At 44.4% G+C, this 21,521-nt stretch overlaps 1 protein-coding gene across 5 annotated transcripts in view; it reads right to left on the bottom strand.

Moving 5' to 3' along the window:
* Nucleotides 1-21,521, bottom strand: part of SMC1A (structural maintenance of chromosomes 1A) — a 48,323-nt gene that overhangs the window by 15,943 nt on the left and 10,859 nt on the right. For 2 of the 5 annotated variants that reach the window (XR_004298569.1, XM_032398191.1), the window contains exons 11-24: nt 21,303-21,482; nt 21,052-21,198; nt 20,817-20,954; nt 19,854-19,970; nt 19,642-19,748; nt 16,265-16,406; nt 14,072-14,217; nt 13,828-13,981; nt 12,657-12,767; nt 2,941-3,097; nt 2,304-2,458; nt 2,031-2,182; nt 833-902; nt 436-546 (exon numbers count right to left, since the gene is read on the bottom strand). Coding sequence is in view for 2 of the 5 variants with exons in the window: in XM_032398191.1 (XP_032254082.1) it covers nt 436-546; nt 833-902; nt 2,031-2,182; nt 2,304-2,458; nt 2,941-3,097; nt 12,657-12,767; nt 13,828-13,981; nt 14,072-14,217; nt 16,265-16,406; nt 19,642-19,748; nt 19,854-19,970; nt 20,817-20,954; nt 21,052-21,198; nt 21,303-21,482 (1,887 nt within the window). In the remaining 3 variants the exon portion in view is untranslated. The remainder of the gene's footprint in view (nt 1-435; nt 547-832; nt 903-2,030; nt 2,183-2,303; nt 2,459-2,940; nt 3,098-12,656; nt 12,768-13,827; nt 13,982-14,071; nt 14,218-16,264; nt 16,407-19,641; nt 19,749-19,853; nt 19,971-20,816; nt 20,955-21,051; nt 21,199-21,302; nt 21,483-21,521) is intronic. The other 3 variants (XR_004298568.1, XM_032398192.1, XR_004298570.1) reach the window with 2 other exon arrangements.

The raw sequence follows: 21,521 nt of genomic DNA, 5'->3' as shown, positions 1-21,521 counted from the left end.
AAGGAGGAGGGAGAAAAAGAAAAATGAAATTGTAAGGAGAGAATTAAGGGGGGGGGTCTAGCGCCCCAGGACTGGGGGCCTCAAACCCTCCTCCCTACATACCTGCCCAAAGCCCAGGCAATGGTTCTCTCTGGGTGTGAGAGGATGTGCTCGGTCCCATGTGCCTTCTCTCCCTGCCTACCTCTGCATTCTCCTCCTTTTCTCTGCTGTCTGGCTCTTCTGCCTGGCCTTTCCACCTGTCCCCAGACGCAATAGCCCTGCCCAGCTGGGCAGGCCAAGCCTCTAGGGCAGGGCTCCAACAAGCCCAGATGGCTGTTCAGGACCTGAGTCCCTATGCTCCCCCGCCCCCGTGGCCCTCCACTGCAGCCTTCCCTTCCTGCCCTGGGGAGTCAGGCAGGGAGAGTGGGGCTGGCTCCTGAGCCAGGCCCGCCCTACCTCGGGGTAGACTCCAATGAGGCTCTCAGCCTTGGTGTAGAACTCCTCCTTGAGAGAGATGACGATGGCCTGGAAGTTGCAAGTCGACTGCTCCTTGATGTAATTTGCCACCTGTGGGAGGGGCCGCCAGGCACTTAGCAGGGCTGAAGCCCTAACACTCCCTTGTGTGTTCCAGTCAGAACCAGAGGCAGAGGGATGGGGTAAGGGGTGGAGGGTAGGGGGAAGAGAGGCTGAGAGGCCACTGACTAGCACGGCGTGGATGGATGACCCTGGGCCCAGCCTCCCGGGCACAGAGAGCAGGCAGCAGGAACGGCTAGAGCACACTCAGGAGTTGCTCCCTGAAACCCAGCCCCAACCTAGGGGCCTCCCTCCCGGGCCCCACTTTCCTTGCACCCACCTTGCCAATGTTGGTGTTATCCAGGGCAGCATCGATCTCATCCAGGACGAAGAAGGGGGCTGGCTTGTAGCTGGGAGGGAACCAGTAGGTGAGCTGACACTGATGGGGGCAGGGGTGGGGCAGGATAGCCCCAGGGCCCATCACACAGGCCAGCATCCCCCTCCACTTCTTCAGAGACTAAAAAACCCAGGTCTTAATGTTGCCTGAGCCCCGGAAGGCCAGTTTACCAACTGAACCCTCCTGTGCATCCAACCTTGTGCTCCAGGATCCTACAGAACCAGGAGAAGACATGGTTCTATCCAGAGCTTCCAGACCGGCTGGGGAGATAAAGCTGTCCTAGGCTCTGACCACACTGTCCAAGCTACCTGGAGGTCTACCCCACCCACCTGTGCCATGTTGTTGTGGCTCCCTGCCTCTCGGCACATGCGGCACCCACTGCCTAGAACGCCTCCTGGTGTCTCAGCTAACTTCTACTCATCTTTGGCATTTCCTGCTCAAGTGTTACCTGCCCTCGAAAGCCTTTCCTGGCCACCCACTCCCTCCCCCGCATTGGGTTGGTGTCCCTCCTCTGTGCATCCACAGCACACACACTCACCCGGTTACAACACTTAGCTCACTGTTTACACATCTGACTTTCACTAGACCATGAGCTCCTCAAGGACAGAGACCATGTCTGACACATCTGTGTCCCTAATCCCCCAACAGAGTCTGGTACAGAGCAGCCCTCAAGAAATGCTCGCTGAATGACGCTGTACAATCAAGTATTAAGTTGTAGGGGTCAGATTCAAGTACTACTGGCATTCAGGAGGGGGAGGTCAGGGTATGCCACAGCTGGTCAAAGCAGGCTTCCTAGAGGAACAGGAGGAGGAAAATGAGATGTGAAGGCGTGGTGATGGTCAAGCTAGATTTGCACAGAAAGGGCTAATTAGCCAGCAACCATGTAAGCAAAAGCCTGGTGGTGGGACTGAATACATGCAGGGGCCAGTGAGGGCATGCTGAGTGGATGAGGGTGGATGGGAAAGACAGGTCCAGGAAACCAAGGCCAGATGTGCTGTAGTAGGTAGGGAAACAGGGACGCAATCCAGATTCCACCAGAACATCTTCACCTCTGCAGATCTCTGCATGTCCTTGGGCCCCAGAGCCTCTGGTGGCCTCAGTTCAGTCTCTCCGTCAACTGCTCTGGGAGGAGCAGCCTTACCTGTGGATGGCAAAGAGCAAGGCCAGAGCCGCCACTGTTTTCTCCCCCCCTGACAAGTTGTCCATAGGCCGGAAGCGTTTGCCAGGAGCCACACAGTTGTAGTTGATGCCATCCAGGTAGGGCTCCTCAGGGTTCTCGGGGCCCAGGAATGCCTAGGGAGAAGGCAGATGGGTCAGAACCTGGGTTTGGGTCTAGATGAGGACAGGGACAGGAAGCCTAAAGGGAACGGCAATGTGATGGTGGGGGCTAGCTGCGTAAGGGACTCCAGCCTACCTGGGCACTGCTGTTGCGGGATAGGGCCTTGTAGATCTCATCGATGTTGGTGGCCACAGATTCAAAACAAGCATTGAAGCGGTCAAAGCGCTCCTTCTTGATCTGTTCGAATGCCTGCTTGGCTTTCTTGGCTCGCTTTCGGGCTGCCTCAAACTCTGCCATGAGGGAAAGACAGGTGACCCCTCAGTGCCCAGGCTCTGCCAAGGCAGAGGACCACGCCCTGGCAAGAATGACCTGTAAATGACAATCCACAGAGCAGGGACATCCCAAAGGGAGAGGAATGTCTGGGGAGGGCCCCAGGAAAATGGCCCCACAACCACTTGTAACCATCGGGCCAGCCACGTAGCACAAAGGAAGAAACGTGGGCTTGGAGCCACACAAACATGAATTCTACCCTGGGCTCAACCAGCAACCAGCTGTGAGACCTTGGGTAGGCCATTCACCCTCTCTGAACCTCAGAGAGGTTTTTCTACTCCATAAAACAGGTGTGATAACTAACCCCTACTGTTTAGGGCTCTTGGGAGTTTCCAGAAAGCACATAAAAATGGGAGAGGCTGTGATGTGTAACAGGCCCTTGCCGTAACTCCAGCCTTCTGTCTTCCCCTTAGACAGTAAAAGTAAAAGGGAAAAATCTTACCATCTGAGGTCTCCTGGAACTTGTCTCGGACACTCTCCAGCTTCTCCATGGCTTTCATGTTAGGCGCAGCAATACGCTGGAGTACACTTTGCTGCTCATTCAGCTTCTGCTGCAGTGTATTCATCTCCTGTTTGATCTCCTCCTCAGCCTGGGCATCCTGTAAAACCCAGGCCCAATGACATCAGGAAGGGCCAGGTCCCTGAGCTCAGGCTCAAGAGATGCTCCACCAAGCAGGGCCTGAGGACTTGCTCCCATGCCAAAGGCAGGTTCTTCTTCCCTAGCTCGGCTCCTTCTACCAGGTCCTACCTACAGTAACCATTCCCACCATCCCTGGAAATTACAGGCTGATGCCACTTTCTCATCTCTAGCCCTTCCCCCAGGCCCTGTCAACCTCTCTGTCTCTCAGGAGGAGCAGCTGGTGGTGCCCCTCTCTGGCTCTCAGCCTAGGCCATGAGCCAGCACCATCCCAGGGTGACCTAGAGGCTCCCACACAGGCTGGTCTGGACTCCACCTACAGCTCCACAATGAATAAGGCAACTCACGTTTTCTTCTCAGATCACCACATCTGAGCAAATTCCATTTGAGTTTGGTTTTAGGTCTTATGGATATTGCAATGCATGTCTGGGCTTGTGCCTTTCTGCCACTTTTAGTCAATAAATATTTACTGAATGCTTTCCAAATGCCAGGCACTGGGGCCCTCATATCCTGTGAGCCATGGTTCCTGTGCTTACAGAGCTCATGGACTAACAGAGGAAGGCATATATGTAAACAGTCAGAACACTGTACAGTGAACACCAAAACAATGATAAACAGATGGTGTTGGGTCAGCACATAAGAAGGGCACCTAACTCAGACTCGGGCTAGGGAAGGCCTCCAGGAATATGTTTAAGCTCAGGCCCACAGGATGAATAGTGAGGACAGGGAGAAGGAACAGTCTACGCAGACAGGAGCATCACATGCAAAATCAAGGATCTGCTCACGGTTCATTCAAGGAAATCAAGCAATTCAAAAAAGTAATCAATTTTGGGGCAACTGGGTGGCTCAGTCGTTAAGCGTCTGCCTTCAGCTCAGGTCATGATCCCAGTGTCCTGGGATCAAGCCCCACATTGGGCTCCCTGCTCCACGGGAAGCCTGCTTCTCCCTCTCCCGCTCCCCCTGCTTGTGTTCCCTCTCTCACTGTGTCTCTCTGTGTCAAACAAATAAAATCTTAAAACAAAACAAAAAAGTAATCAATTTTAATAAATTTCAAAAGCCAAAAAAAAGGGCAATTCAGTATGGCAATAATAGCAACTGTGTGTGTGTGTATGTGTGTGTGTGCGCGCGCACGCATGTGTGCATGCTGGGGGGAAGAGGCAAGGCTGGAGACGTGCAGAAGCCCAATGATAAAGGGCCTTTTAAGTCTTATAAGACGTTTGGACTTTATCCCAAGGGAGGTGAGGTACCACTGAATGACTTCAAGCACAGGAAGGACATGAATACGCACAAATGTATACATAAATATATATATATTTTAGAAAAGCCCTTCTACAAATCTCTATATACTGTTATGAAGCGGTCTCTTGGATAGGTTTTAGGTGAAATATGCAAGGTACACAATAGAATGCCAATTTTTTATCTAAGAGAAGGAATATGAGTATATTTACATACAAATATATTCATATTTTTAACATACAACAAAAAAAGAATAATCCAAAAACTAATTAAAATGATTACACACAGAGGAAAGGAGGCGAAGGGGACAAGAAAGAAAGTGAAACTTCTTTTCATATACCCTGTAGTATACTTTTGGTTTTAGAACCATATGAGGATTTTACAGAATTACCAAAAAAAATTAAATCAAAATGTGAAAACCACAGGGCCAAAAAACTGTTGGGAACAAGATAGTCACAAGATACCAAAGAATCCCCCTAAAGATTACTTACTACTTACAAAGATAAGAAATCTGGCAATTGATACCTTAACAGAGGATCAAACTTAACATCATGAATCCTCACATCCTCACATTACATACCTCCTGGCATGATGCAATACAGAGTACACAGCATCACCAGTGAAATGTTCTGGCCAAAAAATTACTTAACCCAAATCCATCAAGCCTCCAGACTAGATCAAACTTCCAATTTATAGGAAACACAAGGGTAGGTGGAACAAATTAAGCAATAATGATAGGAAACAAACATATCCATTCGAGACAACACATAGACTCTTCAAAAGATCAGTGTCATGAAAAAAGGTGAGGGGACTGCTCCACATTAAAAGAAACTAAAAAGATAGAACACCCAAAAGCAATACATAAACCTTGATTGGATCACAGTTTAAAACAAACAATTATAAAAAACACTTTTGGAACAACTAAGGAAATGTGAATATGGGAGATATTAGATATGAAATGATTATTAATTTTCTTAGGTGTAATATGGAATTACAGTTATGGAACAGAATCCCTTGTTCTTAGCATGCTGAAGTATTTAGAGTTGAAGTCTGTAACTTCCTTCAAATGGTTCAGCAAAAACAAAAAATGTGTAGTGTGGAGGGAGGGAATCAAGAGAGATGGAGAGAGAAAAAAACTGGAAAAATAATCATTGTAGAAAAATATTCTACAGTGAAAGGTATATGGTGTTCACTGTACTGTACTTCCAATTTTTCTGTAGGTTTGAAAATGTTCAAAATGAAGTTGGAAAAAATAAATCTTTAAAATGCAAAAATGAGCAACCCCCTTAAAATGGAAAACTAAATAAAGAAACATGACAATATATTAAGCTGGTTAAACATTTAGAGAATTTTTTTTTTTAAAGATTTTATTTATTTATTTGACAGAGAGAGACACAGCGAGAGAGGGAACACAAGCAGAGGGAGTGGGAGAGGGAGAAGCAAGCGTCTCGCTGAGCGGGGAGCCCAATGTGGGGCTCAATCCCAGGACCCTGGGATCATGACCTGAGCCGAAGGCAGACGCTTAACGACTGAGCCACCCAGGTGCCCAACATTCAGAGAATTCTTTCAAATTACTTTAAAATATAGGAACATGGCCGTACATGCCCAATAAGCTATTAGCTTAATGGCAAAAAGGACCTCAAGGAAATCTTCAATAATCAAGTTGTTACTAGTAATACCTCATTGTGATTTTCAAACTATTATATACAGAATAGGATAAAGTAAATATGTTATTATGTTAGTGTTGCTAGGAACCAAGATTTTCAGCAAGAATAATTGGGGAGACTCAAACATAAAATCAATGACGTTAAACTGGGAAAATTACAATTTCAATTGAAGTATCAATATGAACTCATGATACATTTTTCCTTCAAAATAAAAAATGCGTCTTGTAGCCCAGTATACTGAAATATTCTAGAAGCACTGAGCAACCCAGCAGTCATGAGCACTCCGGTGTTCAGATGGTAGTTGTTAAACAGCATTTCCCACTACAAGAAGTCAGTGCTCCTCAGGGAGAAATGGCTAATGCCAGATTTGGGGAAATGTAAAGGATGAGACTGGACATACCAAGCAGGGAAGACATAAAAGACTGTAGAGTTGTGTCAAAATGATTCAGAAGCCAACCTGAATGGGTTCCCATTGGCCAAAGATGCAACAACTTGATCAACAAGAATAACAACCACAACAGAGTGCAACATATCTCATGTGTTTAAATCCGTAAGTTCAAAATGATACGAAAACAACTAGTGAACAAATCTTGAGAATGTCAGAAAACTGGCTATTATTTTATAAACTAGTAAAAAAAAGAATCAAGTGCATATATATCCACCTTTCCTACATAAACTGCACCTCAGGGTAACCAAATGACTGATAAGAGGAAATCTCTCTTTACAGTATTCCAATTAATAAAGAATTGATAGGGTAAGAAGATCACCATTTTGCAACCACAGACAAATTAATCAATCTAGGCAATAACCATCACAGCTGCAAATCACACAAAAAGAACCACAACCAGACACTACCAACCTCCTGATAGACGTGAACAATGTCACTTATGAGGTATTCTTGACCAAAACAAACCCCCAAACTTGAATCTAATCAAACCTCTAGATCTGAGCTGTCCAATACAGTAGCCATAAGCCCACATGTGACTACTGATTTTAATGACTGTTGACTCATTTAAAAACTGATACTCAACTTAGTTACTAGAAAACTTTTAAGTGTATCTGGAACAAACATGGGTATGTGGTTCTTTTTTTCTATTGTAAAGTTTAAGATAGCTAAATACAGATCAAATATATCTGAGGAAAATATAGCATCCAAATTGAGATGTGCCAGAAGCATAAATAGATACTGTATTTTCAAGACTTAGTACAAAGAGACTGTCAAATATCCCATCAATAATTTTTATGTGTTTACACACTGAAATAATTTTTGGATATACTGGGTTAAGCAAAAATACAGCATCAAAATTAATTTTACTTTTTAAAATATGACATGTAGGTCATATTATATCTCTATTTAACAGCACTGATCTAACTACCCACTTATAGGAACTACAGGGGACACCAGAACTATTTTTGTGCTTTGTTCTGGGGGAACATCAAGACAAATCATAGGATACAGGGGCTCCTGGGTGGCTCTGTTGGTTGAGCATCTGACTCTTGGTTTCAGCTCAGGTCAGTCTCAGGGTCATGGGGTCGAGCCCCACATCAGGTTCTGCACTCAGCACCGAGTCTGCCTGTCCCTCTCCCTCCCCATCTGTCCCTCCCCCTGCTCAAGAGCATGCACACTCTCTCTTAAATATATAATCTTTAAAAAAAATCAGAGGATACAATCAACAAAGTACAGAATGTAGAAAATCCTTCAGGAGAAATGAGCCAATTTCTTCAAAAACAAAAAATTCTGCAAAGAAAAATAAAAACTGAGGGAGGGGCATCTTATATAGTAGTCCCCCTTATCCACGGGGGTACATTCTAAGACCCCCAGTGGATGTCTAAAACCATAGACAGTGCCAAACCCTACATACTGTGTTTTTTCCTATACATACATATCTACAATAAAGCTTAATTTACAAAGTAGTTACCGTAAAAGATTAACAGCAATAATACAATAGAACAATTATAACAATATATTGTATTACAAGTTACATGAATGGCCTCGCTCTCAAACTATCTTGTTGTATTGTACCCATCCTTCTTCTTGGGATGATGTGAGATAATAAAAAATGCCTACATAGGGGCGCCTGGGTGGCTCAGTCATTAAGTGTCTGCCTTCGGCTCAGGTCATGATCCCAGGGTCCTGGGATCGAGTCCCGCATCGGGCTCCCTGCTCCGCGGGAGGCCTGCTTCTCCCTCTCCCACTCCCCCTACTTATGTTCCCTTTCTCGCTATGTCTCTCTCTGTCAAATAAATAAATAAAATCTTAAAAAAAAAAAAAAAAGCCTCCACGATGAGATGAAGTAAGGTGAATGACATAGGCACTGTGACACAGCACCAGGTAGGCTACTACTGACCTTCTGATGATAGGTCAGAAGGAGGACCATCTGCTTCCAGACTGTGGTTGACCATGGGTAACTGAAACCATGGAAAGCGAAGGCAGAGACAAGGGGGTACTACCATAGATTAAATGAGACTTAAGAGTCATATCAACCAACCACCTCACACCAGTCAGAATGGCTAAAATTAGCAAGTCAGGAAACGACAGATGTTGGCGAGGATGTGGAGAAAGGGGAACCCTCCTACACTGTGGGAATGCAAGTTGGTGCAGCCACTCTGGAAAACAGTATGGAGGTGCCTCAAAAAGTTGAAAATAGAGCTACCCTACGACCCAGCAATTGCACTACTCAGTATTTACCCTGAAGATACAAATGCAATGATCCAAAGGGGCACCTGCACCCCAATGTTTATAGCAGCAATGTCCACAATAGCTGGAAAAACTATGGAAAGAGCCCAGACATCCATCAACAGATGAATGGATAAAGAAGAGGTGGTATATATACGTGTGTGTGTGTGTGTGTGTGTACACTGTGTGTGTGCGCATGACAATCAGGGAAATGTGAATACTAATTATAATACTAATAATAAGGAATTATTTTATAATATATAGCTCCAAAATTAAGAAATTATTGGGTTTTTGGTATGATAACGATTCTAGATATTTTTAAGAATTATCTCTTTTAGAGATACATTCTGAAATATTTACAAATAAAATGGCATGATGTCCAGAATTTGCAGCTGACCCTTGAACAAAGGGGTTGGGGCATCAGCCCCCCACACAGCCAAAAATCTACTTATATATTAACTTGTGACTCCCCTAAAACTTAATTACTAATAGCCTACTGTTGACTGGAAGCATTACCAGTAACATAAACAGTGATTAACACATATTGTAAAGTAAGCTAGAGAAAAGAAAATGTTAAGAAAATCCATTTACAAGTACTGTACTATATTTACTGAAGGAAATCTATGTATAAGTGGACCCGCACAGTTCAAACCCATGTTGTTCAAGGGTTGACTGTATTTTTAAATAACCCAGGGGTGGGGAGAGAGGAGGAAGTGGATGGGGTGCACATAAAACAAGTTTGGCCACGAGTTGCTAACTGCTGAAATTGGTGATGGCTACACAAGATAGCACTGTGCTATTTTACTTTTGCCATGTGAAATTTTCAATAAAAATCTAAAAATAAGAACAACAAAAATCAACTTGAAGTGGCTCCTACTGGATAAGGATGGGACAATATGAGCATCAAGAAGAAAAATGACTCCAACAGTCATCAAAATACATTTAAACAGTTAAGTTTACAATAAATACAAATTAAAAACCTTTAAAGGTTACAAGGGCAACTGCCCCATTCCGAAAGCTGGTAAATAAAGGAAAAGAATGAAGCATTTATCCTACCTTTTCTGTACTGGCTGTATTTCAAAGGAACCAAACAGTTGATATGGGAAAATTCTTTTTAGAATTCCAATAAATAAATGGAGGAGGAAAGGAAGAATTAGGAAATTACCATTTTGCAACCCTTGATAAAGCTAGGCAATGATCATTAAGAGCTGCTAAAACCGGGGCGCCTGGGTGGCTCAGTCAGTTAAGCATCCGACTCTTGATTTCAGTTCAGGTCATGATCTCAGGGTCCTGAGATAGAGCCTGACATTGGGCTCTGTGCTCAGTGGGGAGTCTGCTTGGGATTCTATCTCTCCCTGTCCCGCTGACCCCCGCCCCCAGCTCACGCATGCGTGCTCTCTCTCAAATAAATAAATAAAAATAAAATCTTTAAAAAAAAAAAAAAGAGCTGTTAAAACCAACTTGTGAAAGGCTGACAGGGAACTTTATAAAAATTGACAGGCTAACAATACTTGAACCTGGTGATCAGGATTATTTTTCTCTTAACTTTATATTATGTAAATTTTCAACAGACACAAAAATGCAGAGAATAATATAATGCACCCCCATATACTTATTACCCAGCTTCAAAAATTATCAACTCATGGCCAATACTCTGCCATCTATACTCAATTCCTTTCTATCTTCAATTATTCTAAAGCAATCTCAGTCTATACTCAATTCCTTTCTATCTTCAATTATTCTAAAGCAAATCTCAGACATACCACTTCATCCACAAATACTTCAGTATATCTCTAAAATGGTTTCTGAATCTCAGCACTATTGACATTTTGCACCAGATGACTCATTGTTGTGAGGGCTGTCCTTTGTGCACTGTTAAGATGTTTAGCAGCATCCCTTGTATCTACCTACGAGACACCGTCAGTAACCAATTATGACAAGTGGATGTTGCAAGTGTCTCCGGACATTACCAAAAGTCCCCTGGGGAGGAAAAACCCATGCACCATTGAGAACCACTGCTATAAAAGATAAGGATACTTAAAAAATAAAGCCACAATATCATCATCTCGCCTAAAAACATAGGCATTTCTGAACATCATAAATTCTTTGGTCAGTGTTCAAATTATCCTGATTGTTTTGTAAAAAAAAAAAAATTCTTCACAGGTTTTTCAAAGCAGGTTTCAAATAAGGTACACACATCGCAATTAGCTGATCTGTCTCTTAAGTCTCATTTAATGGCTAAATTCCCCTTCTTCTCTTTGCAATGGATTCACAGAAATGCCACATATTCCCGTTGGTTGATTTGTCTCTTATAGCCAATAAAAATTTTCCCCCTGTTTGGTTTCTTTCATTTATCAGTGGAAGAGACCAGGCCCATAGTTTCCCACAGTCTGGATTTAGCTAACTGCATCCCTGTGTTTTTATTTAACACGTTCTCTGGCACTGGTGTTTCATATAATTGGTGGCCATAAAAGCTTGATCAGATCCTTGAGTTTTTGACAAGAATATTTCACAGGTAATGTTGAACACTGACCAAACTTAGTACAAAGATTGAAATGACATTCAATGTCAACTTATGCGACGCAAAAGAAAGTTCACAAGTAGACAGCACCACCTATGATATATTCCTGCCAAAAATAAACAGAAAATGAACCAAATCCAATCAAACCCTAGATTTAAGTACCAGTTTACAGGAAATACAGGGAATGGAAGAACACGTTAAATAACATCATAGGACATAATCAAGCCAAATTCAGAATGTAGAAAATTGTACACGACCAATGACCCAGTTTCTTCCATAAATAGGTATAAAAAAATAAAAAGGGATAAGAAAATGGTACAGACTAGAAGAGACCACTTTTAACATATGAACCTCCTTTGAATCCTGATTTAAATACACAGACTATGTTTTTTTAAAAAAGAATGGTATTTATGGGATATTTGTGCAAATCCAAACATTTACTGAATATTAGATGATATTGCAGTTAGTCTTCAATTTTTTTGGTATGATACTGTTATGTTTTTTAAAATGTCCTTCTTTCTAGAGATTAATTATGAATGAAATGTTACCTGGAATTTGACTTAAAATATGCCAGTTGGAAAGGGAGGGGTACAGAAAACAAGATATCATATGTTGCTAACTGTTGAAGCTGGGTGATGGGTACTGGGGTTCATTATATTATTCTCTTTCTGTGTATGTTTGAAATTTTCCACAATAAAGATTTCTTTAAAAAATCATGTCCCCCTGGCCATAAGGATGGATGGGAAAGCATTAGGAAGTGTTTAGGAGGTTCCTGCAGTAGGCCATGTGAGAGGTGAAATGGCCTGTACTAGAGAGACAGTGGAAACAGAAAAAAAGTAGAATTCAATAGATATTTAGGAGGTAAAACGGATAGGGCTTGGTAATTCAAAGAATATGCAAAGTGAGAGGGGGGGTCGAGGATGAGGCACAGATTTCTGGTTTGAACCCATGGCTGGCACCGAGGAGAAAGGGCAGATTTGGGGAAGGCTGGGGGTTGAGGTACCTGTGGAGCATAGCACACATGGCAGCTGGGGCCAAGGGGGTAAAACAGATACCCAGGATGCGAGAATGCCAAAAGTGAGAAGGGAAGGGCGCCGGGGACAGGGCGCCGAGGACACCCAAGGCCCATCTGCTCGCTGTAAAGGAGCATGTCCTTTGTGTGTGCACCTGGGCTGAGAAGTGTACATGCGTGGAAGGGGAAGACTGGCAGCAGGCAGGGACGGGGGCAACTGAGGGTGGTGGTGGAAGATGCGCCTGTGTCTGTGTGTGCATAGCTAGGGGAGACACTAAATCACAGCTCCCTCCCTTCCTCGCCAGCCTGCCCCTCTTTTTAGCTGTGGTCTCCATGGGGCCCCCGGGTGGGCTGACTCTCCCTTTGAACAGCTGGGAGGATGTCGCCGCCCCCGTGGCTGATCCTCACCTTCAGGTCTTCACACAGGTCACCGTAGTCAATCTCGATCAGGGCCTCTCGTGCATAGATGCTGGAAGTTCGCTGGGAACCACTCACTGAATCCTCCCCCTGGGAGCTACCCTGCAATGGTGAGAGGGAGAGGCCAATGGAGCACACTGGCCATAGAATGCCCCTCTAAAGGGGGCCGGGGGGGGGGTGCACTCCTTTATAGCCTTCGAAATCTTTTCGAAGCACCTTGCTGGAGCACCTATGGCAGGACAGCAGCTCTGAAGGCACAAAGACCTCAGTTCAAAATTGGGCTCTACCACTGACTAACACTGTCATCCTGGGCAAGTCATGGCTCAGATCCTGACACCAGAAACCTGATTTAAACAAACCCTCAACTGTAACATGGGATACTGCCTGCCTGGCAGGGTTGTGTTTAGGATTAGGAGTAATTATGTCACATGTTACCAAGGCGCCTGGCACATTTCTGGTGTTCAAAATATTTTGCTGAATTAAACTGAAATGCTATTTGGGAAGAGGGAGGGAGAGAGACATGTGGGGCTGAGATACATGCCCAGGTCTAAGACAGATATATGCAAACCTCCTCTCAGTTAATGTTCCCACCCCTTGCTACCAATCTTCACCTTCAGTGCATAAAATGCCTTGGCTCCTCTACTGGCTAGTGTCCCTCCTTTTCCTATGACTAAGCCTTGTCACCTCTGCATTGCTGATGTCCCTTACCCAACCGTCTCCTGGCCAACCTTCCTCACTGCAGCTCGGCCATCATCTCTCAGGTCCCCCATCTTCCATCTTCCTTTGCTCTTGGCTAATGTCCCTCAATTGCCACTCTTAGCAATATCCAACACCTGCTAGAGCTTTTAGCTCAAGTCCCTAAGGTTACAGAATGATTTCATCTTTTCCTGGCTTCCCTCCCTCACCACCTACTGACATCCAGCACCACCCCCAACTCAACTTCCCTTTCATACCAAGGCTACTACCTTTCCCCTACCTGCCTTCACAGCCTCACCCTGCCTCATCTCCCCTGCATCCCTCCTTCTGTCCCCTACCACCCCTGCCCACCATCCTTTTCCCTTTCCCCCCACTCCCCCCGCCGCCCCCGGTCACTTTCATCCCCCATCCCTGGTTAATGCTGTTCATTGCCCACTCCCACCACCAGCCGTGATCTGATACTCACCTCTTCCTGACTAATGTCATCCATGGTGCCCTTAGACAGCGGCAACTTGATATCCTGCATCTTGCAAGCCTGCAGCAGATTGTGGCGGTCACTGCGTTTCTGTTCCAGCTTGGTCTCAATGGCTGTTACCTCCTTCTGTAAATGGGTCATTTCCCTAAAAGGTCCAGGTAGAAAGGTGAGATCCAAATCCAGCAGGCTGCCTGCTCTACCTAGGTCCCCCAACCCCAGGCCTGAACCCACTCACTTGTTGGCGCCCCCCAGTTTCTTACGAATCTCCTCCATCTCATGATTCTTGTCATTCACCTCCGACTTCTTGGCCAGGTGCTGATTCTTCAGGTCTTGTAACTGGGCCATGGTCTCATCTATGATCTTCATGTGTCTTTGCTCCTCCTGGTCCCAGCAGGGGGCACAGGACAAGAAGTGAACGTTTTCCTCATCTCCTCTAAGATCTTCTCCCCTTGCCCCCCCACCCTCTCCACCAGGCAGAAGGAGCCTCCAAGGCATGTCAGAGCCTCTCTTCAGGAAGCTCTGCTTTCACATACCACCATCACCCTTTAGGTGTCTCTTTATCTTTTTTCAAATTTGGTTGCCCTCCCCCACACCCCATTATACAAGTTGCCTGATATAGAAAAGTGCAAAGAATTGAAACAGTATCAAATAGAAAAAAAAAAATCACTCGTAATCCCACCAGCCAGAGACAACCAACTAACATTTTAGCTTATTTCCTCCTAACACTACTTATAGACAGGCTCTACAGAATTTAGACTAGATTGCAATTAAAACCCTATATTCTGACTTAATGTTATATTTGAGCACCTTTTCCACATTAAAATTACTGTCATGGGCAATATAACAACAATGTTTAAAAAAAAAACACACAAACAATACTATGTATTTTCTATGAGTACGACATGAATGTACAAGTATTTAAGTAAATGCCTATAAGGTCTGGAAGAATACCCACTACATGGGATTAGCTCCAGGAAGAGGAAAGGGAGTGGCATTGAGAGTGGTCAGTCAAGGGGACTGTAGTCTTACTTAATAGATCTGATTTTTTAAAAGGAAGAACGTTTGGTTTTCATTTTGATCTTAAAGTCACTTAAAGGGGACATATCTGCCACTTCCTCCCAAATGGCTCATAAAAATAATATGCATACACAGACAATGCAGAAGCAAATATGGCATGTCAGTGATTGATGAATCTTGGTGGCAGGTAGGTAGGAATTCTCTGTAGTAGTCTTGCCACTTTCTGCTAAGTTTCAAATGATTTCAAAATAAAAAGTCAGAAAGTCATAGAAATAGGATTCTGGATCATCTAGCTGTCCACTTATTCCTGCCCGATCTGCATTTGCATTTAAGATTCCAGTGACAGCAAAGAGGACTACTTTAATTATCAGGGTTTAATGAAAACACACGCACGCATGTGCACACATACATACACACACACCTCCCCAACAACAAACATAGGCAGACATAAAAGTCAAATGATAGGTTTAAGCCAAGTGAAGAGGATCAAATCACCTCAGGAGGGGATGCTGTAGGAAGAACAAAGGTTTCACAGGAACTTAAAGAGAAAGAATGTAGGAAAAGTGAGTTGTTGGACGATACCCAGTGACACAGGCAAGCCTGACTCGAACTGAGCCGTGAGCAGCACTGGTGCAATGTGAAAAGGGACTAGGTTTCAGCAAAACACCATCACCTGTTGCGCTAAATTAATGTGGTTAATTATAAAAATTAATTTATAAGTCTGTCCTGGCTTTTTGGTGAAGTGCTCTAAGTATGTATGTTTGTATGTATTTAACATCAAGGATTTTTTAAAAAAGATCTTAGGTCTTTAAATGGGGTCTGTGTACTACTAAAATTTGAAGACCATTAAACTACGCAATTACATGTATGAACGTAGCATAATTTGCTAAACTCTGAATTCCCAGAGGACACTGGACAGTTTCCAATATGGAACTATAAATGTTTGTAATAAACATCAACCTCCGTGCACGAAGCTGTGCCAGCATTTTGGATTTCCTCAGGTATGACTGACTAAGAGGGGATAAATATATCCTGAAGACTCTTGATGGATGGTGCCATATGGTGTAAGAATGCTGGTCTTGTGCACCGTGGCCAGTATTAATCATCTGGGGTTGTTTTTTTTTTTTTTAAATCTTGGGTAACATGATAGGAAACAAATTACATCTGATTGTTGCTTTAATTTGCATTTCTTTGACTTCTAATAAGGCTAAATTATGTGTATATGTTTACAGGCTATTTGAATCATCTTGAACTGTTTGTGCCTCTTACTCATTTTTTTTTTCCTATTCAGGTCTTGGTGTTTCCTTATTTCAATGGGGCTTTATAAATTATGGATATTATCCTTCTATCATATCTCTTCCAATTTTTCCTCCCAGTTTTTAGTATGTCTTTTTATGCTCTCCTTCCTTACCTTCTTGAGCTTTTCTATCTCATTTTCATCCTTTTTCACTGTCTGCTCCCACATGTGTACTTTATCCTGGTCCTCTTTCAGTTGGTTCTTTTCAAAATCCAACTGGATGCCCAAGCGAGTCTTCTGATTCTCAAACTCCAAACTGTGGGGAGAAAGGAGAACTAGGTTCAGGATGCAGGGATTCAGTTACTGCTGAATTTCAGTCACCACTCAGCTCAGCCCTTCACATCCACATAAAACTGTTCCCTGAAGATGGAGAACTAAGTCCCTCAGCCTAGCCTTGTGGATATGGCACAAGGCAGGGGAGATTGGGCCAAACTCCACTAATCCCCTTTTATATACTGGAAGACTCCAGAGCCCTCCCAAGTTCCTAGGAGGCACAAAAAGGTCCACCTGAACCCACCAGCTATGATAATTCTTATTTATTAAGTTTCTGTGTACTTTACATAATTACCTCTAATCCTCTAATTAATAGTTCCAGAAGTAAGCATTATTATCCTAATTTTACAAATAAGGAAACATGGGCCAAGAGGTAAAAGACCTTGCCCAAGGCCACACAGCTAGTAAATGGGCACATGTGAGATTGGAAGCCAGGTCTAATACCAAAATCCAGGCTCCTTCTCCTATGGCACCATCGCAATATAATGTGATGGGAAAAGAGGTCTGGCATCCAAACCCTGCCATTTACTAGTTGTGTAATCTCGGGCAAGTTATACTCTCCATGCCTCTGTCTCCTCACGTGTAAAATGGAAGTAACAATAGTACTTACTTCAAGAGTCATTGGGAGATTTTTCAATGAATTAATATGCATGAAGTCCTGAGAAGCATGCTGGACACCCAGTAAGAACTTAATAAATTTTAGTTACCATCATTATTGACAGGTATTACTGGCTGCATTCTGCTCACATTTGCTCACGGGCTTTGACTCTTTCCAACTATCACCCCCCAACACACCCATATCCCAGAACCTTCAAGGAGCAGAGCTTGGGCAGTAAAAAAAGCCATGGAGAAAATACTAGATTCCTGCCATTGCCCTGCTCCCTGTCTCTTCAGAAACTCAAAAGAGTATATAACCAGCATCCAGATACTAGCAGGCCAGGCAGGGCTAATTTCCAACTGCCTCCCCACTCCTCCAATATGGTGTGACAGATGCTGCCAGATGTCATGCTAGCAGCTTAAACCTATTAGTCACTATAATCCAAATGGAATATAATTAACCCTATAATTTTAAGCTATGCAATTTTAAGTCCAATCTCCTAAGCATGACTCATAAAGCCCTCTGTGATCTGGCCCCTGCTGACCTGTCCACCACCCCCGCCTTCCTCCTGACCCCATTTGTATGCTCCAGACATTCAAAAACTACTTAGTTTCCAGTACAAGGTACACTCTCTCACACTTCTGAGCATGCTGTTCTCACTACCTGGAACTCCCTTCTGTCTGCTGCCCAGCTGGCTAAGTCCTACTCACTCTACAGGCATCTAGTTCATCACTTCTTGTTCTGTAAAAGCTTTCCCGACAGCTGTGAGCAGGTTCTTCGTTTCTATTACACTTTTCTGGGCTTTCTCCCTTTTTGGTGCAGTTAATTATATCCCACAGTTCCTTACACACTGATGTTCGCTGTCTGTGCAAGACCCTTGTCTCCATTCCTGATTTCCACTCCCATTATTTTGCCTATGGTGAACATGTACTCCAAAGTGACATACGTGTATACATACATACATGTATAGCCTTAAGAATGCATATCCTTGTAAAATATGCTAGTTTTTAAATTTACACAAACGCAGTGTTATAAACTTACCCATGTTACTGCCTATAAATCCAGTTCCTGCTTTGAACTGCTACACAGTATTGTATAGTCTGTACATTCATCACATTTAACTTATATTTTCCTTAAGTGATGGCTGTCCACATTGCCACCAACATCCTACTACCACAAATGATGCCAAGACAGACAAGCCTGATGTGTCTCTTTGTGACCCAGTGGCAAGACTCTCTCTGAGATATATACCCAGCCAGGAGTGGCTTTGCTAAGTCACAGAGCTTATGTAGACTTATTTTCACCAAATACTGCTAGACTGTTTTAATTTGTAGTTCTCTGATTAGGAACAAGACTGAACATCAATTTGCAGTCAAATGCTCTACCCCTGAGCTATACCCCCCTGAACATCAATTTGTAGTTATCAGCCATGTGTGCTTCTCTTTCCATGAAATGCTAACTACATCCTCTGTCCATTTCTCTGTTGGGTCTCTTGTTTTTATTTTTCCTCTTGGGTTGCAGTTCTTTGAACATTTCCTCTGCATTTTCTATGTACATCAAGTACAGCATCAAATTGTTGACCTACATGTTTGTCTTCCCAATTATTCCGTTAACTCCCTGAGGACAGGGACAGTCTCCGAGTCCATTCTATATCCCTTGAGACTGGCTTAGGGGTAGGAGGGCAATGAATATTTACTATATGGGCCAAGGGCTACATGAACTGCAGACTGAGCCCCAGGGTCCAGGCGGTGACCTCTTTCAGAGACTGTCATGTTTGTCGGTCTCACCCCTATCTCCCCACCAATACCTAGCACAGGACAACTTGGTACAGCATAGGTACTCAAGAAAAGTTTGTTAAATGAATGGATAAACTAAAGAGGGGAAGAGAAGAGAAACTGTTGCTTTGTTCTTACTATTCTTCCAACCTAGAACTTCATTCCTCCCAGACCCCACCCCAATGCCTATCAGGAAAATGACAATAAAAGCTAGCATTTACTACTCTTAGTAGGTGCTAAGTATTATGCTAAATGCTTTAGAAAGACTAGTTCATCTGATCTGCCCAATAATGCCATGAGATAGGCATCAGTATTAACCAACTTTACAGATAAAGAAACTAGGGCTCAGAGACAGAGAGGTCCCGAGTCACTCACTGCCCAAGATAACAAGTTGGGGAGCTGGGATTCTAACCCAGGTAAACCATGCTTAAAGCTGGCACTCTTGGGACGCCTGCGTAGCTCAGTCAGTTAAGCGTCCGCTTTCGGCTCAGGTCATGATCCCGGGGTCCTGGGATCAAGTCCCGTATCGGGCTCCTTGCTCAGCAGGGAGCCTGCTTCTCCCTCTCCCTCTGCCTGCTACTCCCCCTGCTTGTGTGCACGCGTGCGCTCTCTCTGACATAATAAACAAATTAAATAAATAGATAGATAGATAAAGCTGGCGCTCTAACCACGAGACTATGCCACACTGCCTCCCTGATGTCCCTGTTCTTTAAAGCTGACCTATAGTAAACACCCATCGTTCTAAGAGCTGCTCCCTGTCTTATGATGCCATGTGACTTCCCAGGATATCAGGCTGGGGGCTCAAGGACACCCCCGAGTCCTCTTGTACCCAGACTTCCACCTACCGCTTCTTGGCAATTTCATTCTGACGCTTCACCTTCTCTTCCTCGAACTCCCGGATGTTGCGCACACCGATCTCCCGACAAAACTCTTCAAACACCTCATCCTCTACCTGAGGGGAGAAACGAGGGAGGGTAAAGGTCCTTCAGGTCAGAGTGCTGCTGCCAGCCCCGTCCTGCCCCACTGCATATGCTGGCACGGTTCAGCCCCTACCAACCTGGTTCATCTTCTCCTTCAAGTCTTTCATTTCCCTCTCTCGGCTCTGGATGATCCTCTTAATATCATTAATTCGAGGCCCAAAGTTGGCTAGCTCACTCTCCAGTTTGGACTTTTCCTGCAGGGAACAGGGTTGAGGGAAAAAAGAGACCAGGCTCCTTGAAGGAAAGAGCCACTCTGAGCACACTGGCCCCTGGACAGGAAGAGCTAGCGCTCCACATGCTGAGAAAACTCAGCTTAGAACTACCCAGTAAAGGTTCCATTATCTCCCACGTGAACCATCACACAGCTTCCTCCCCGGCCTCCAGTCGGCCAGCTTCAATTCACAGGGCTGGGCACACAGTAAACATTGTCAATTACAGGTCCACACTCCCTTAACTACAACCCTTGGAATTCAGACTTTTTGATTTTAGAAAAAGGTAAAAGGATATTTATACTACATTTTACATAATGCCTCCAGGTTGGTCTCGGGAAGCACCCCATGATCAAACACATTAACACACCTAGAAGAACTCTCACCCACAGAGAATAAAATGCCTGTACTTACTTTCAGTTCACTTTTCGAAACAGCTCAGATTATCTGTTGAATAACTGATGCTAATAATAGCATCTAATATTTACTGAGCACTTACTGGGTTCAAGGAATCAGTCTAAGTACTTTACATGTATGAATTCATTCAATCTTTGTAAGAATGGTATAAAGCAGGTGGTAATTCTAACTCCCATTTTACAAATAGATGAAAACCTGATACTGACACATTAAGTAAGTTGCCTCCCGTCATACAGAGCCGGTATCTGAAACCCTGGCTGGCTGACTGCTATGCTTGGTTCCCTGAAGCAGGCTGGGTGGAGGGAGATGGGACAAGTTCCCACCCCCCCACCCCCCCCACCCCCAAAGAAACCTCAGCCAGGAATGTAATGTGAGGGTAGCCTTTGGAGGACAGGGATGAAGGCCAGGCCCCACCTGTAGATTCAGGGCTAGATGTCGTGTCTTGGTCTGTTCCAGGTCACTCTGCGAGTACTTGAGCCGCATCTGCAGTCCATGGGCCTGAGACTGCACCTGACGTAGCTCTGCCTCTTTCCGCTTTGCCTTCATCTGCTCCTGAAGTCGACAAGGGAAGGGGTAGGGGGTAAGAAGGGCACTGGCTGGCCTGGCCTTAGGAGTCCAACCCCTAGGGACAGTGCTGCCTTTGACTTACTTTCAGCTCCTCTGTCAACCGCTCCTTCTTCTCTTTCAATTTATCTACTGCTTTCTCATCCCAGCGCCGAGCCTTGGCCTTCAAGTCACTGGCCCCACCAGAGATCACCCCTGACTTCTGGAACAGGGTCCCATCCAGTGCCACTGTCTACACACAGTAGGGAGAAGAGGGGGAGAAGATGAATAGGAGAATCTCCAATACTAATGTGGACAAGGACTCTCCACCTCCAACGTGGACACGGGAATCCAAACCTTGTGACGCTGGTGGCCTCCAAAGGCAATGCGGCGAGCATCCTCCACATTGTCACAGACGAGGGCATTGCCACAAGCATACTGCAGGGCCTTTTTGATGTGGGGTGGCTCATAGCGAATCACATCAATCACCAGCTTGGCCCCCTTCAGTTCCCGGAGCTTCTCATCTGTAGGTTTCACCTGTGGAAACAGCTCAGTAAGTGGCAGAACATGGAGGGC

This window comes from Phoca vitulina, unplaced genomic scaffold (assembly GCF_004348235.1).
Source record: "Phoca vitulina isolate PV1807 unplaced genomic scaffold, GSC_HSeal_1.0 scaffold111, whole genome shotgun sequence".
In the NCBI taxonomy this organism is placed as follows: Eukaryota; Metazoa; Chordata; class Mammalia; order Carnivora; family Phocidae; genus Phoca; species Phoca vitulina.
Note: the sequence above shows the minus strand (reverse complement) of the source record. Positions and strands in the feature narration are given on the sequence as shown.